The sequence below is a fragment of the Buceros rhinoceros genome, unplaced genomic scaffold (assembly GCF_000710305.1).
Source record: "Buceros rhinoceros silvestris isolate BGI_N320 unplaced genomic scaffold, ASM71030v1 scaffold37614, whole genome shotgun sequence".
In the NCBI taxonomy this organism is placed as follows: Eukaryota; Metazoa; Chordata; class Aves; order Bucerotiformes; family Bucerotidae; genus Buceros; species Buceros rhinoceros.
Window position 1 is genome coordinate 438 of NW_010407175.1, and position 16,776 is coordinate 17,213.

Here is a 16,776-nt window from a genome sequence, read left to right on the forward strand (position 1 = left end):
ATAGAAATTGAGTTGTGCCGACTGACACCGATTTGGGAAGGTTTTGAACCCATGCAGTGTGTTAGCCTGTTACACTTGACTGCCTCACAGAACGTCAGTAAGGAACTTCTTCCACACCAGCTATAGCCAAAACAGTTCTCTTGTGCTCACAGGCTGACTAGATCTTTTCAGGGTTGCAGAGATACTTTTGTTTGTTTGTTTTTAAAGGAAATGTTATTTATAACTCAGTGTCTCTTTCCTTAATTTAATAAGGTTTTATGTCAAATACACTGAACTAAAACGGCTTCCCCCACCCCTTCAGATGCTCAAAGACCAATACCTTGGCTACAGGAAAACCTTTCTGGGAGATGCCATGGATGTGTTTGAGGCGAGACGAACAGAAGCTAAGAAGTGGCAGAGCGCGCCACGTGTTACCACTGGACCGGCCCCTTTCAGCAACATACCAAATGCAGCAGCCGTTGCGATGGCTGCAACACTTACTCAGCAGCAACAGCCTGCTACAGGTCTGAGTGCATTCAAGTTATAGATTATTAGTGTTACAACCATAGTATTTTCATGTAAAATTTTCCATGAAGTCTTCCTTTGTGTTAGACTAAAAATCTAAACGTTGTGATGAGCAAAGTTACTGATACATAGCCGATAGAGAACTGCAGGGTAGACTTAGCAATAATTATACAGCAGATACTTCATCTTGTGAATTTACTTGTACTGGTGATATTTACTGTATTGTTCTAACCCCTTGGAATGTGAGTCTTCACTCTTGAGTAACATCTCTGAATACACAGCATAGCCTCTTTCCAGAGCTGTTTGGTTAATAGGAAATTATTTCAAAACGGTAAGGAGAGACTATCTAAATGCATATTACCTTTTTCTGATGTAAAATTAATAGTGCGTTTTTATATCGCAGTTAGGAACTGTAAACTGAAAAATGCTGTAGAAGAGGAAGGATAGTGGAGCAAACATCTGTAGAACAGGAAGATGGATGCCTGGCTTTTTATTTATAGCCAACTCCTTTGTCAGGGTGATGTTGGAGTTTTTGCTGGCCATTCTGCTGTTGTGAATAAATATTAGAGAAAGTTGAGTGGATCAATGGTTCTGTGTGTGTGCATGTGTGTAAGAGCAAGGCCAAAACACAGAAAATACGTGACCCACTGCTGATGAAGAATGGGTACATATGGCAAAGGAAATAACTGAAGGCACCTTAGTTGATATTGTTATACTAATCAACACTTCCTGAACATAGTGGTGATTTAATATTTAATCACTAACAGAAATAAGATAAATTCCATTTAATCTTACTTGAACGTGGATATGTGTCTATGTCAGCAAATTATGAAAAGCATAGGTAACTTCATTCTGCTGTTTTTTCATAAAAGGTTTGTCATGGGTGTACTGAAAGTGATATTAGCACCTTTTCCTTCTCTTGTGTTCTAACAGAAGTAGTATTTTTAATTAGAGACCTATGCAGCAACCACCCTAAGTCTGAAAAATTATTAGATTGTCCTTGCCTACTCCGTAAAAGGAAAATACAATGTGCTTCCAGCTCTGGCCCTTCTCAACTACAAGGAGATGGGTTTAAAAGACAAATATGCCAAAATATTTTGAACACAACAAAAAAAAAATGAAGTCTTTATGAAATATCTCTTCTCAGTTTTCATCATAGACCACAGTATTCCTGTTGCTGCTATGTTAATCCATGGAAACTTTTTGAAGTGACATCTGCAAAAGTGTTTTTTAAACAGAAAACACGAGACAATGTAATGTCACACTTCAGGGGTTTTGGTAGAGATAGAAGTGTGGCTTGTGCAGCCTAATGCTGCTGAAACAGTTCCCTCTCCTTCCATCTTTCTCCTTGCCTCACGTTTCATTTTTTTTTAGATACTCTCCACGGTCATTACAGGATTAGTTGTGTGAAAATCATACCTGGGATGTCACATTTAAAATTATACCTGCATTTTCATGAACTGGGGTGAGGGATTGGAACTTCCTCTTCCTAGTCCAGGTTCAAGCAAAGTGCTAATAACTTCAGTAAATTGCTGCCACTTAGGGCATCGCTTTGTGAATATTCTCTGAGGAGTGGGAATGAAAGGGAAGGGGAAAGGCAGAATTGACCTGTACCGACACTCCTGAGGTGTTTTGTAACACTTTAGTGAAAGGAGTAAATGGGAGTCTGTGTAGGTTGGTTCTGGAGATGTGTGGGATTGTGGTTTTTTTTTGATTGGTTGATTTGGCAGAGAATTTCAGAAGCCAAAAATGTGCCAACTACAATAGTGATGCAGATAAAACAAAGCCATTATCTTACATCAAACATGCCAAGAAGAGTAGACAGCAATTTATTACTTGGTTGTAACACTTACCCTCCATGCCACTTGCTCAGACCTGGAGAAATGGAGCTAGACTGTCTTCAGTGGCACTTCAAGAGTACTTAAAACCCCTAGAAAATAGGGTTAGATGGAACTTGAAGTAATCTTTTCGGTTCCTCTAGCTCAAAAGCAGAATTAATCTGGCCTAAATTATTTCAGAGAGATCTTGAAGTTGTAAAAGCTTGCTACAAAGGAAAATTTTACAACTTTCCTAAATTACTGATCTTAGTGCTTGACTTTTTCTCAACAACTTACCTGAAACTTCGCAGCTCCAGATTAAAGCTGCCACTTTTTGTCTTGCTTATAGTGGAAAAGGAAGAAGAATCTATGTTTTTGTTTTGCAGGAATCTTTTAATTTAAAGATTGTGTCTTCTTATTTCCTTGTACTTGTTTGAGTTTTCAGATGGCCATTGCTTCAGGAAAACTGCAAATGCTTTCATGTTTTAACTTTTGTCTTATGAATTTCACACACTATCTGCTAGAAGTTAAAATCATCCATATTTCTTTAGAATATCTAGATCTTGAAGAGTGGGATAGATGAGGGGTAGTAGAAGGTTATGAGAGGGGAAAAAATGAAATGAGGTGTATGTAAAGGGGAGAGAGGGAGTCTCTGTGTAACTTGCTGTTGCTGTTCTTGAAATTAAGAATAAACCAAAATTAATCTGGTCTTTAAAGTGTTTGACTAAAATCTAACATATGGTACTCTAGTATTGGGGGATCAGAATGGTTAGTCCCTTTTTAAGGAAATATTTGATGTTTACATGGTTACGTCTGTTTCACAAGATTAATTTAGAGTTAGTTTCTGTTCTTTCTCTGAAAAAAGATAAATACTAATTTATTTTAAATTTGTGTTCAAAAGTCAAATGTTTAGTAGCTACATCTAAGCTGTGGGATCAGGGAATGTTTCCCCAGTTCCTGGGTGTAGGTATGCACCCTGTTTATGTTCTTTCTGTATGTCAAGACACGTCTGGCTTCTGAAATAAAGCCAGTGGATCCTGGCCATATGGAAGAATGGGAGCAAAGACACACGCCACTGGTCTCCTGGGCTGGATAATCAGGACACCAGGACTGTGGTGTGCACACTGAAGCACAGTTTCTGTGCATTGTTTGAAGCTAGAGTTATTACAGTTACGTGTCAGTTTGTCTGCACACACCCTTTCTCCCTAGATGAGCACTTTTGCTCTGAGCACAGCTGTATTGGTAGCAGTGAGGCTGGTCGTGCTTTTGGGCAGTAGCAGCTGGAGTTGTAACCACTGCCTCACCTGCACCTTCCCTCGGCAATTGTAAACACCGTGGAAGTTAAAATGATGGTGGCTAGTCTACCTGTTGTTACTGATGGGGCTAACATAAAAGGTTTGAAGGGAAATTGGAGCCTAGTGAGCTGAGAGCTGGGCATGCATCGAGGCCAAAACTGACGGTGTTCTGGTAAGGCTTAAGTTGTCTTGAAGAAATAGTTTTCTTCAAGCACCGTTCTTCCTCTAAACATAAAGTACTCCCCAACAACTTAGGTACTCTCTCCTTAACTGGTGCAGTGCAGAGTTAGTCGAAGCGTTATCAAGCTGCTGGCACCCTTCGTTACGTTTTGGCTTGACTCAAGATGAGACTGAAGTGCCAATGGGGAAGATAGTGTAATCTTTATAGCACTTAAAATTCTTATTGTGTAATTTGATGATAACCTTGGTTAAAATTAGTCGGGGTATTACTTTGTCCATCAGATCTAAGTTGTGACACTAAATATGTTCGCTGTTAGCACCATCTGTGATTTAAGAAATGGCAGCGTGTCACTTGGGAAACCTGGCTGACCTGTCTGGGCTCTCTGTAGTGGGTCTCAGTCTTTAAACTGAAGTGCTCTGCAGGGCAAATATATATCGAGTTTTAAAACGTTAAAATATTTGTTGTAATGGATTTGTCTTGTACCTGTAACAGCCAGAAGTGCCAATTTTTGCTAGTACATTTGGCATCAAAGAATCTTTATTACTGGGGGTTTTTTGCAGTTGAAAATTATGTTTACTTACAAGTGATGATGATGCCTTCAGACCGTTATGGTACAAACCCGACAAATATCATATGCTGTTGCTCAGTGAGAAGCTTGTTAGCCTAAGGCATAAGATCCTGGTTTAGGTAATCGGAGGCGCTTTGGAGTAATGATTTTTACTGGCTCTAAAATGCATGTTGCATTCGGTAAAAAGCTTGGCCTGGAGGACCGTAGTGTCTTGGTTTAAGGTCTTCCACTAACTGTGCCTCCTCCACGCTAGAAACCTGTGTGCTTGAGAAGGAACTGGATTTGTGCTTGGGGCTTCTTTTAGTTTGTCGGATGGCTATCTGACTCGGTTTTTGTTTCTTCTTATTGATAACAATTTCTTATTTTTAAAGAGCTGCTAGGTAGATGTATCAGTGTTTAAACTGGATGTAAACAAATTTAGTTTGAAATTTCATGTGAAAAATTGTTATTACAATATCTGATATATGTTTTTTAGTTGGGCAAACAGCTTGGGATTCCCAACTATTCCCTGCTAAGCAGAGACTGAAAGCTAACAACTTTAGTTGCCCTTAAAATTTAGCTTAACACTACTTCGAGTATACAGATCTCATTCAGCTTGGATCACTTCAGAATTTTGTGTTCCTAGCAAAAATATTACTTTTCAATATACAGTGCCTTTCACTTGATTCAGAATGATTTTTCGTTTAAATCTTCAAATACTGAAATGATTTTAAAAGCTTGAAATATTTACATTTTAAAACTCTAGGTATTAGTAACAAGAAACCTTGTAGTATGAAGAAAAATTTGGAATGAAAATAAGCCCGTGTGGTGATATTTTATGAAAGACTGAAGTCATATGAGCTTTATAGTAATATTTTAATAAATCGTTACTTGCAGAGATACAGTACACAAAGGACGATCAAAGATGCAGAAGGCTACCTTGAGGGATGGTGGGAATGTCTGTGGATTAAGAGTTTGGCACTGTATTTTATCTTCAATGGTTAAACTTTTTTAACTAGTGCACTGAAAACTGTTTGAAAAAGACAGGAATATTAGATTGTACTGTGAAAACTGTCAAAATATATTATTTATCAGAATTAATTATTTTTAAATGTGTTAGTAATGGGCTAGCAAGTTGATTCTTTATTCCCCAAGGTGAAGGAAAAAAAAAAGGAACTGAGGCTGTAAATCTCATCCTGGCAGACTGAAAGTGGTTTTTTGACAGTCCTGCATCGTAGTGTGGATATGCAGGGAAAGTACTGTCAGCTTTTTTAAATTATGGAACCAACTCTGACTCTGAAATTTTGAATGTATCTAATTCATTAAGGTACACAGAATTGTGCCTTTTGTAAATGTTTATTTAAACAGGTGGTTTGATTAGTTTACCTTACTGAATGGTGTTATGTAGCAGAGCTTAACAGAACTCAGTTATCACTTGTGTGGAAAAGAATTGAATTGTCATGTTACTGTGTAATTGACTTGCTTAAAAATGATAAATAAATTTAATAAAATAAAGTCATTGTCTTGTTTTTTATCTTAGTGTTCTGCTTTAAATTTGGATGGAATACTTGAGCAGTTTTGAAGACTCTTGTTATTAAAGAAATTAACTTATGGTAGTATAGTTGTAGTTACATTAGTGTCAGTTCTCTTGTTTTTAATTTGAAGGTTTTCCCTTACTCTGATTCCATTAGTACAGATGACAAAATGCTGTTACCTATGAGTTCTCTCAAGGTGTTGAGTAATGTCTTACAGTTTCAGGTGAGACTGGTTAACTTTTAACATGATAAGAACATTTAATATTTTGATTAGCTTTGACTAGTTTCGCCTTAATTACAATCTAATTTTCTTAGATTTTTACCGGGTAGATGTAGAGGCAAACGGTTACTACCTGAGGAATTTCGAGGTAAAGTTTGGGTTCGTAATGGGATTTGTTGAAAGCAATGATGTTCACGTTATCAACTACTTGAATAAATAAATAAAGGACCTCTTTACTATGAAAGAGTAAGGCAAGTTTGTTCTCATTTTTTTTATACCAGGGCCACAGCCATCTCTGGGAGTTAGTTTTGGAACGCCATTCGGCTCAGGTATTGGCACTGGCTTGCAATCAAGTGGCTTAGGTTCTTCAAGCCTTGGAGGTACACTTTAAATTTTCTAATCTTTCATTTAATTACTATACAGCACATCTGGATCTCTTGCACACCTATAACTCCACTGAGAGGATTGTTTCAGAGAAAGACCTTACAATTGGCAGTCTGTGCTTTCCCAGCTTCCTCGTGTCTTGCAGGAGGAGTGGCTAAGGCTAACACTAAGGCTCGTAAGCCATTGCAGTGAAAACCCAGGAAGAACAGAACAAAGTAAACATCTGGAAGTTCTATTCTTACAAGCTAGGAACTATGTCCAGTACATCCCTTTGTATCTACAACTTGACTTAATTTTACATACGTGAAAGTTAGACATGTCAGACACTAATCGTGCTGCAGCTAATCCCTCTGAGTGTTTCATCTGTATGTACAACTGAATTGTAGGGAAGCCATTTCTTCTTAGATTAAGAAAAGAGTAAATGCTAAAGAATTCCTACAGTTCTGGGATCCTGCTTGCTGAAACATTTGCTTTAGTGGTCACTCTGTCCCTCCGTGCAGAGGTGAAAAAAAAAATCCCTTCTCAAGCTGAAAAAGCAGCATTTGAAAGTGAGGGAAAAATACTTATCAAAATGTTGAGTGCTCATGGGGAATATATTCCAAGAGGACACATGACTCTAAAAGAATAGGTGGTAATAAAAAAAAAGAGAATTCGTGTGGACCTTTCCGTTTAAATGTATTGAATTCTCAGTAGAAGAACTACAAGTAGAATCTAACCTGCATGGCAGTTCCCTATCCGTGTGGGTCGGGGCTTCCTGAAGTGCAGGTCAAAAGACACTTGTGTCCTCTGAAGCTCCTGTCTGAGATCTGCAAAGAAAATTGTTACATCTACTGAACACAAAAGTGCTGTGTTTTTTCCTGTTACATCCTGTCCTCTGCAGCCTCAGTCCACATCCCTGCGTTCGACTGAGCTGAGCATGTGGTGCAGTGTTATAACGTATTTAAAATACTTAAACATCCCTCAGTGTTGGAAACCTTGAACGTTACATCAGTTTTACCTAAACGATCATCTTGAAATTATCTTTAACTCTACCGGTGTCCTTTCTCATCAGGTTTTAAGCTTTTTCAGATAAAAGAATGTATACCTAAACGGGAAAAATAACAAACGGTAGTGGGCTAAAAAGAAAGTACTTCTGAATTACCAGGTCATTCTTACAATGCTTTAAAAGCCTTAAAAACCACCAGAAAGTTCTTCCTTTTCAGCCCAAGGGATTCTAGACTAAGTTCTAGCTACTAGTTCTGTCTTAACTTGCATTCTTCTTTTGCTAGTTCTCTTCTTAGGAAGGCATTTGCTTGCATTGCATCAATTCTGTATTAATTTGAAAAATGTTTTGACAAATCAAGAGGACAGTGTAGAATGGTACAGGGATACACCCTGCAGGTGTGCTCTTGGAAACAGCTTAGCAGAATGAATGCTGCTGGGTTTGGGTTTTTTTTAAATCTTGGGGGGTTTTTTGAACAGGACGATTGTTAATGTATAGTCTTTAAACATCATTTTAACTGGGGAAATTTGCTCTTTCCATGATAAATACTCCGTGGATTTTGTCAGTGATAAACAGAGGATTTTGCATTTGAGTGTATAAGAGATGCAGCATATAGATCCTGTGCTCTGTTAAATATTTGCAGACACCTTGCCTGACCATTGGTAATTCATTTCAGACTGGATAGGGCAAAAAAGTCTATTTAAACTACCTTACATTCGAAGGATACTTGCTGTTATATACCCTTAAAACTTCTTTGATTTAAAAATTGTGGAAGACTAGAGAACACTGTTTCAGTGTGTTCAATCCTTACTGTTTTTAAAATCTAAAAATTATCTCTGTAAAGGAATGGGAAAGGCTTTGTTTGCAGTAAAATAAAAGTATTTTCCCTGGCACCTGAAACCTAAGATGGGGGTAGAATTTCCTCAAATACAAATACTATTCTCCTTTTGAAAACTTCTTGAGACAGCTAAAATCAGAATATATTTCTCTTGCTGTTCCTTTTGTCTAGGCTCTTATCTCAAATGCAAGTATCAAATTTTTCTTTGAAAATTTGAAGTGATCTCATATAACACAGCTTGAAATATTGAAATATATTATGAAATTATAAATGCCAATTACAAAATTAATAGAGTGAGTTTTATTACAGCTCTGTTTATGGCTGGCCTTTAGACCATGATTTTCCCCATTGAATAGTGTGAAATTCTGTTTCTATTCTGCATTTAAGCTATGTTGTTGTTTCCTAGAGAAAGCTGATCCCCTGGGGTTGGGGGAAAAGACTCTAAAATAAGCTAAATGTAAACACAGGGCAGTGTTTACTCTGTTTTAACTGTAGAGAATGTTTCTTCTAGAGTCATGGGTGAAGACTCTGGCTTTCTGTAATAGAGCTCATAAAACTTGTGTTTGAATTTTATTAGTTTTGGTCCATGTGGTTACCATTTTCTTGCCAGTTTAATTGCAGGTCAATAGCAATTTTGTAAACTCTGATCGTTTACTTCACCTGTTTCTAGAGCTTTTCCTTTACTCAGCTTTGTAATTTGGAGGTGTTTTTCTCCAGTGCTCTCCTGTTCGCACTGTTTTCTGACTGCGATACTGTGTTGAGAACAACATACTCTTGAGGCAATAGTCTTAATATTTGTTTACCAAATAATGCTTAGAATTATATTTGGTTGTAGAGTACTCACCCAAAACCTGTGTCTTTAATTGCTGTGTCTGTAATTTTTTTTGTTGTTGTATGTCTTTACTATTATTCTACTAGGATTTGGAAGTAGCTCTGCCTTTGGAAGTAGTGCCACAGGAGCATCGTCGTTTGGGTTTGGAACTACGAGTAAACCATCAGGAAGTCTAAGTGCAGGTTGGTTTGTTTCTCTTGAATTCAAGTTTATCTTAAAAATGTTAAAATCGAACTGCTGCATTCGGCCTAAGAAAGCTGCCGACACAAATGTGCTTAACCTTGTGTGTGTACATAACCATTACAGCAACTATTTATGTGCTAAATACACATCTTCAGAGAAGCTTTTAGGTTGTGTTAAAGGTCTCGTAGGCAGGTGATACTGAGCGAGCATGAATGTTTTCCGTTTGACGTTGTCTGCCTGATGAGGAACGGAAGCAGATCACCAGGCTGGTGCTGCACCAGGCTGGATTCGATGCCGGCTGAGGCACGGCAGTGCAGGTGGTACTTAACGCACAGGCTCTGCGATTACTGAGCTATCGAGGTGTGTAAATTTGTGAGCAATGTAGCAGTAATATGACTTCCTGCATTTACAAGGAAAGGTGAAATTAATTTTAGAAGCCCAGAAGGTTTCCTTAAAACTGTTTATCCGCTTATCCTTTCTATTTTAATAGTAAGTTACAGGTATTGTCTCGCTATATCCGTAATTTACTGTGTTAACTACTTCCAAATCATTTCTACTCAGGACTCATTTCACTTTTTTGGTTTAATTTTGTTGTGGTGAGAAAATTGCTGAATGCTATTGCTCCCTAACTTGGATGTCTGAAATCTTGGTCACTTCCACAGCTTGCCTCTCTATTTCCTTTCCAAATAGGAGTTCAGTTTTGAGGCAAATACCTTACTGAAGTCCATCTTACAGTCTTTTTTCAGTGACAGACTGAAGGAGTTCTTGTCTTCTGGTATTGCCTTTTGGGAGCATGTTTCAAAATGTTTAACTGCTACTAATACAAACATAGCAAGTTAGATTTTAACATGGGAAACAGGTGGAAAACCTGCCTGCGAACTTTTTTATCTTGTAGTTTTGTTTTTCCTGAGCCTACATTAAATTGCCTATTATGAATAGCATTTTGAGGTGCTAAGTTACAAAGTACAGAATTAAGGTTTTACTATATAAAAATAGTAAACCAGGTGTATGGATCAGTTTTGCACCACTAATGAGCTATCAAACCAAAGTAAACAGCAAGTCTGTCTTCTGTTGGTGGTGTGCAGAGACAATTCAGATGCCACTTTGCTGTGTGCCTCAAACCAGGCTTTGTCATGGTGGCACTGCCCCAGTTCTCTCTTTAGCAGTGAGGGAGTTGGACCCCATAAAATTAACGTTGTTTTCATTTATCTCAAGAGTCTCAGCTAAAAAGGTGGTAACCAGGAATATAAAAGATTAAATTTAATTTCTGTCATTTTGTGCATGTAAAGTGGTCATGAAATCCTGAACTAGAGAGGGATTATGGAATAGAAACCTCCATAAAAACTTGGTAGCCCAGAAGCACGTGGACTTTGCCGTTTGTATGCAGAACCCTGTGCTGTATAGCTGCTGGATTGCTTATGGTCGTTAGTTTAGTTTTACTGAGGATGTATAAATGGGGTTGAATGATGCCTGAGACTAGTCAGGTTATATATATATAAATTTTTTTTTTTAATTTGAAGGTGTCCTGTTTCTTAGATAAGCAGGATCCTGAAATGATATTTTGGTTTATATTACCGTATGGTAGTGGTATCTCATTTCTGAAACCTTTTCTTGTGGAAGCTCTAGGAAAATGGGGTGGATATGGGTATGTGATACACTGTGGTTACTGCTCGTGTTTAGATGTCAGTGCTTCAGTGTTTCCCCAAACTAACGTCTAGTAAGTGTTCCGCCACCCTGTCTTTCCAGGCTGCTTAGATAATACTCCAAGTCTCCTCCACGTTTCCCATCAGTTTGTTCTTATTTTAGAAAGAAAATTATAGATCCTCAAATTCTTCTGTCAAGTGTTTGTAAGTTATGAGTTAGATTTAATTGCTTTATAAAGATTTGAAAATGTTTCTCGTAGTACGACTGCTCTTCTAAATTTCAGTTTGTCTGTTCGAAGAGAAAATTGAGTCCTCTGGACGTAGTTGAGCATCTTCTAATAGCAAATTGGGCTTAGTCCAGGAGCAGTTGTTGTGTCTACTGTTTCAGTAGATGAAAAGCGGCAAAAAAAGTCTCTCACTTCAGTGCATATAACTGTGAGATGGAACAAGTATTTCACACTTCCCTCTGAAACACACACAGCACTGTGAAGAGTGAAAAGGCTGATGTGATTGAGATGTCGTAAAGAGCAGTAAGGCTCCCAAAGTGATGGCAAAAGGAAAAAAATCCCCTTTGAATTTAGATGCAATGTGAAGGGGAGGGAGTGTGCCCCCACACTATTTTTGTGAAAACTGAGATGTGTTGGAGACTTAGTTTTATTGAAGAATAGCAGCCTCAGTACATGGGATAAAAGATAATCAGGTGGAATTCTGGCTGGACATACCTACACTGCCGAAAAATGGACCTAAATATGAGCAGCTTTTTAGATACGGAGGCCGTGCTGGAAATCCTTTTTGATCTAGAGCCCCGGCTGTGGTGTGGAGGATGCGGGCAGGAACAGATTGCCTTTGAGATCAGCTGAACTCTGTTTATTCCTGTAGTGTTAAAATTAGACAAAATACCGTTGCGGAGAGGTGTGTACCTGATATTTGTCTTCCCTAAATAAAGGGCTGACCGAGGTGCAGAAGCCCGATGAACAAAGTGTACTTACGGTCCTTCAGGAAGGTGCTACGTCTATACCCTGGAAGGGCAGGTTGTCGTTTACTTCCTGACAGTAACTGTTTACCCAGAAGTAGCAGTGATTTCAGGAAAGAAATCATTGCTCACATTGTAGCTATGGGGCAAGACTTTGACTCTTCTCTCCCTGCTCTTCCTTGACTGATTCTCTTTCTTTGCAGCAGGAGTAAGACTCACCTTGTTCCAGGTGTTTTCCTGAAGATTTTTAATTTGAGTGTTCTGCTTTAGGGTTTGGTTTACTTTTCAGAAAACAGCTTCATGCCCTGGCCTTGTTCTGCTGCCATTACAGGACAAAGCCATTTAGATGAACTTCCCTTCTGCCTTGCCACGCTTTTGTGGCTGTTCTAAACGGCGTTTCTGACATAACAGCTACTGCGTCCCAAGTTACATCTAAATTAACAAATATGTTCTCACACAGTTTATGCATCTTTCAACTAACGTCACTCAGCTAAAGCTCAGGCTGCATTCCCTGCATGCTGCAACATAAACCCTGCGTCTCAGAGCAGCCGGGTGGAGGCAGCTCATGACCGCTTCACCCGCGCCTCCCAAACTGCTGGCACCGCGGAGCTCACACAGCTCTGTTACGCATGGCACCCGTGATGTGTTCTGTAGGAGGCAATGCTTCCCTGTCGCCTCAGATACATACTTGAAAATGTAACTTACCAGCAAGAGTTTTGGTCATTAAGGGGTTTTTTTCATTCATGAGACTCCCTGATGAAGAACAAGTTTATTCTTCTAAAAGTCTTACTTGGGATTTAGACTTGGCCGGGAAATGAAGAGATAGTTGCACCTACCTCAGCTCTTCCACCCTAGGATGAGAGATAAATTAGTCCATAAAATTCAGACAAGATCCAGATGAACAACATCATTAGTCACGCTCTAGATCTGCACAGTCATTACACTGACAGTGCATGTTGCAGGACTGCAGTTACTGGAATGTAGATACTGGGGGGTTTTCTTGACAAGATGATGTGTGTAACCCAGGACCTGACATTGTAGGAGGAAAAGTTTCACGTTTAGTTCCTGATAAAAAGCTTCAGTAACAAATGAGAGAACAGAAGACCTCAGGCTTGTGAGAACCACTTTGGGATTCTGATGAGACAACCAGTTGGGTTTTTATTTCTGTGCTTTAAAAATATTTAGGGATTGAGTTGAAGATACCAGTGTGACCAAATAATTCCTTTAACTGTCTAATAGAGAACTAACAAAACTGGGTTAAGTAATGCATACTGGGAATATCCTGTTTTTTCTTAATACTTTACTTGTTCACAGGTTTCCATGTGCAATCTGTATGAAACTGTTTGTTAAAGGCTTAACTTGCTCATGTCATACCTGTTGTTTTGGATGATTGGTTACCTGGCTTGCTTTTTTGAGAGAACAAAAAGTGGAGTTTATGAAGTTCTGCCTCTTATTAATATTTAAGAAATTTCTAGCCTTCTGTAGTATGTTCAGTTGTTATCCAAGTTGTTGTGCATAACTGATACAAATTCTCAAAGAAAAGTGAGCTGGTGTTCCTGATGCTGAAAGCCGCAGGTGGATGTTCCTCATGATCTTGTTTAACAGCTGAACGGAAGGTCCCATTTGTTTACCTTGATGCAAGACGATGGAGGAGTTAAAGTAGCACAGTTTGCTCACCCAGTCGTTCAGTTTTTCCAAGGCTTTGTTCTCAGAATTTTTAAACGCCAAGAATTTAGCAAGGATTTAGAGCCATTTCTGCCTCTCGTTTAAGGCGTGCTCTGTGCCACGGACGTTACAAAGACAGGCAGGGGTGGCCTGGTCAGGACAGCACCAGGCTGGAGCGCCAGCTGTGCCAGGTGCCTGCTGCGGGCGAAGAGAGCAGCCCACAGGCGCTTGTTCTTCTGCCTTTCCTCCCACCCTCGGTGTGCGTTACGTGTGTAGACTGAGAACTCGAGGAGTTACGGTTCCTCTGTTGTTCGGTTCCTTTGGGGCTCGGGGTGCTGCTGCTGTACGGACGGGGGGATGGCAGGCTCCCGCTCTAGGATGGAGTGGCTCCCCTTCGGCGAGGCAGACGCTTTGGTAGGGCTGTAGCATCCTAGTGGGTTAGCGGTGTACCGTACTGCTGTAGAACCGTGCTGGTACAGGGTGTTACAAATGCTGGCAGTAGAGTGACTGGTGTGCGTAACTCCGAGGAGAACAAACTTGCAATCCTGATATAACTTACATTTCAAAATGTTTTTCCCTCCCACATAAGGCTTTGGCAGCTCGACTACGTCTGGGTTTAACTTCAGCAATCCTGGCATCACAGCATCAGCTGGCCTGACGTTCGGGGTGTCTAATCCTGCCTCTGCAGGCTTTGGGACAGGAGGGCAACTGCTTCAGCTGAAGAAACCTCCAGCTGGAAACAAGAGAGGGAAAAGATAGGCACCCCCTTGTAGGGGAAGGGGAAGTGAATCACCTTTGTTCATCTGAAAAGTCTATTTTTCTAGATTGATACATTCATTAAATTGCATCCCAGGAGATTTATAAAGATTTTGCTACTTTTCCCTAGTCTGAAATACAAAATGAAATAATATCGAACAGCTATTTTCTTGTGAATAGAAACCTGTTTATGTATTTTTATTTTTGGCCCTAGTTTTAGAAATGTTCTATACTGCATTATTATTGAAGAATCTTGTAAAACCATCTATTTAACCTGATGTTAGTAGCAGAATATTTTTTGTTAATAAGCTTTATACCATATGAATATATGCATATTTGGGTTTTTGTACAGATAAAATATATTCTAGTACAAATACTAGAGTTCATATCTTCTGTTCCTGGATATGGCCTTTAAATCTACTTCAGGGTGGTTTTATGTATATGGATGTAAATATATACAGTACAGAGCACACAGCTGTGTGCGTATGTATGTGTATATATATGTATAATACAGATGTGCAAACCTTGCCCTATCACCAGGTCTCCTTTTCTCTCTGTGTTCTGTTTCTCCATGTTGCCCTGTGGCCCCATATCTGGATGTTCCTAGGAGTTTCAAATTGTGGCTCCCAGGCTTGGTCATCATTGCTGCTTGTGCTGTATTGTTTCAGACCAGCTGAAATACAGTGTTTACTGTTTCATAAGTAGTGGTTAGTAGCTGGATTTTTTTTTTAACTCTTTTCTTGACCCATTCGGCAGCCAGCTCTAAAGAAGAATCTGATTTTGACAGAGACATTTCATGGGCAGTGTTCCCAAACGGTTGGGTTGTGGTTTTTCTCCTGAGCTGAACAGAGGGGCGTTGCAGGATTTCCGTGGAAAGCTCAGGATGCCGCAAGGTCTGTGTGCAAGTAGAGGGGTGTCAGGCTAGGTGAGCTTTTCCCTGCAGTTGGGGGTAGGACAGGCTATTCTAATGGAAACCCAACAAAGCTGTTACAAAACACAGCTGACTCGCTGCGGTTGACTCTTGTCAGTGCCACTAGCACTGACCTCAAAGCAGTCATGTGTCTGCTCTCAGTACGAGGTGTAGTGCAGTGAGCCGCTGCTGAAGAGCGGAGGAGGAAAATCATGTCATTTGGAGGTTACAGCTATTGCCACCGTAGTTACGAATCCTGTGCGTTACAACATCATAGCTCGTCGTGCTGCGTTTCCAGTCTGGTGTGCACTAGAAACAGCCGGGAAACCGTCTTCAGGAGGACAAGTAGATCAGCTGACTAACGGGTCGAATGGGAACAAGGAACTTGGGAGCTGAGTTGCTTTTTATGTAGATGTTTTGTATATAACACGCATCAAATGAATATTCACAATCATTTTCACAAAGGCACCTTTTTTTTTCTAAAACAATTACAGTACGTAAGATTTTTCTAGTACCGGGTCATTTACTTTTTATCGTTAAAGTGTTATTACCATTTTGTATGTTTTGGAAATGTTGTCTGCATTCAGCAGTGGTTGCTCTGACAGATGTTCAGTTTGTCACTTGATCTGATAAAATTAAGGGAAACTGAGCACAGAATTCTTCACTTTTGTACTTATATGCTGTTGCATCTTTGTGAGCTGTCTCTTAGGAAGGGATATAATGTGGGTTTTTTATGTCTCAAGATAAAGCTTATAGTTAATTTTGATTTCAGCCTGTTTTTAAACTTCTTTTGGGCTGCAGTCAAACCCGTACTGTTTGTATTCCTTTGTTATTGCTTTTTTTAAATAGTGAATATGTTAAACCACTGGACTCTTGTAATGTATTAATTTGTGAAACTAATTCTAAATGTGTACTGTTTGTCCATATGTGCAACTTACCATTGTGCAAACAATAAAACAGTAATGCTGTGAGCCTTGTAACACATTGCCTCTTTGAAAGGTCATTTCCTGCTGGTGCAGGAGGCACAAAACCATTGCCAGCTGATGCATACAGGTGTCTTTGTGATAATCTATACAGTGCAGAATTGTTCTTGCTGAAATTAGGGCTAGCTCTATGGATGGAAGGGGGGTGGTGAAGGCAGGCCCTGTATCGTGGCTTGGTCTCGAATCTCTTCGCGGCACACTGCATAAACCTGGATCGTGCTGTGATGCGGCACGGCACCGAGTACAGGGCTCTGGGAGCTCAGCGGCAGGCTGAGCCGCCTGGGTACCTGTGGTCTGTTCCTTTTCATATCCAGGCAGCACTTACGTCCTTAATTTAACCTGAGTGGAAAAGTGATTGCATAACAGATTAATCACATGCTGGAGCACAAACTACAGTCCAAATGGGATTTGAAGTAATTATATTCCCAGAATATTACTTGGGTGGTTGAATTTAGCGATGATTTTCAGGGATCAGTGTATACACTGTTTCAAATATACTTTTTTTTCCCCCCCCCCCCAGTTTAAAGA

The 16,776-nt window shown here is 39.6% G+C and overlaps 1 protein-coding gene across 1 annotated transcript; it reads left to right on the forward strand.

Moving 5' to 3' along the window:
* The first annotated feature begins 305 nt into the window (after nt 1-305).
* Nucleotides 306-14,882, forward strand: LOC104491907 (nucleoporin p58/p45-like). The gene is made up of 4 exons (XM_010134392.1): nt 306-503; nt 6,381-6,479; nt 9,222-9,317; nt 14,189-14,882. Exons 1-4 carry the CDS (start codon nt 353-355, stop codon nt 14,356-14,358), a joined length of 516 nt encoding a protein of 171 aa, XP_010132694.1. The 5' UTR covers nt 306-352; the 3' UTR covers nt 14,359-14,882.
* Nucleotides 14,883-16,776: the final 1,894 nt, after the last annotated feature.

What these genes read in the sequence shown, in the direction of transcription:
- LOC104491907 (XM_010134392.1), top strand. Translation starts at nt 353, where the DNA reads ATGGATGTGTTTGAGGCGAGACGAACAGAAGCTAAGAAGTGGCAGAGC. An exon ending in AGGTTCTTCAAGCCTTGGAG is followed by an intron (nt 6,480 to 9,221) that starts GTACACTTTAAA and finishes TTATTCTACTAG; the next exon opens with GATTTGGAAGTAGCTCTGCC. An exon ending in ATCAGGAAGTCTAAGTGCAG is followed by an intron (nt 9,318 to 14,188) that starts GTTGGTTTGTTT and finishes CTCCCACATAAG; the next exon opens with GCTTTGGCAGCTCGACTACG.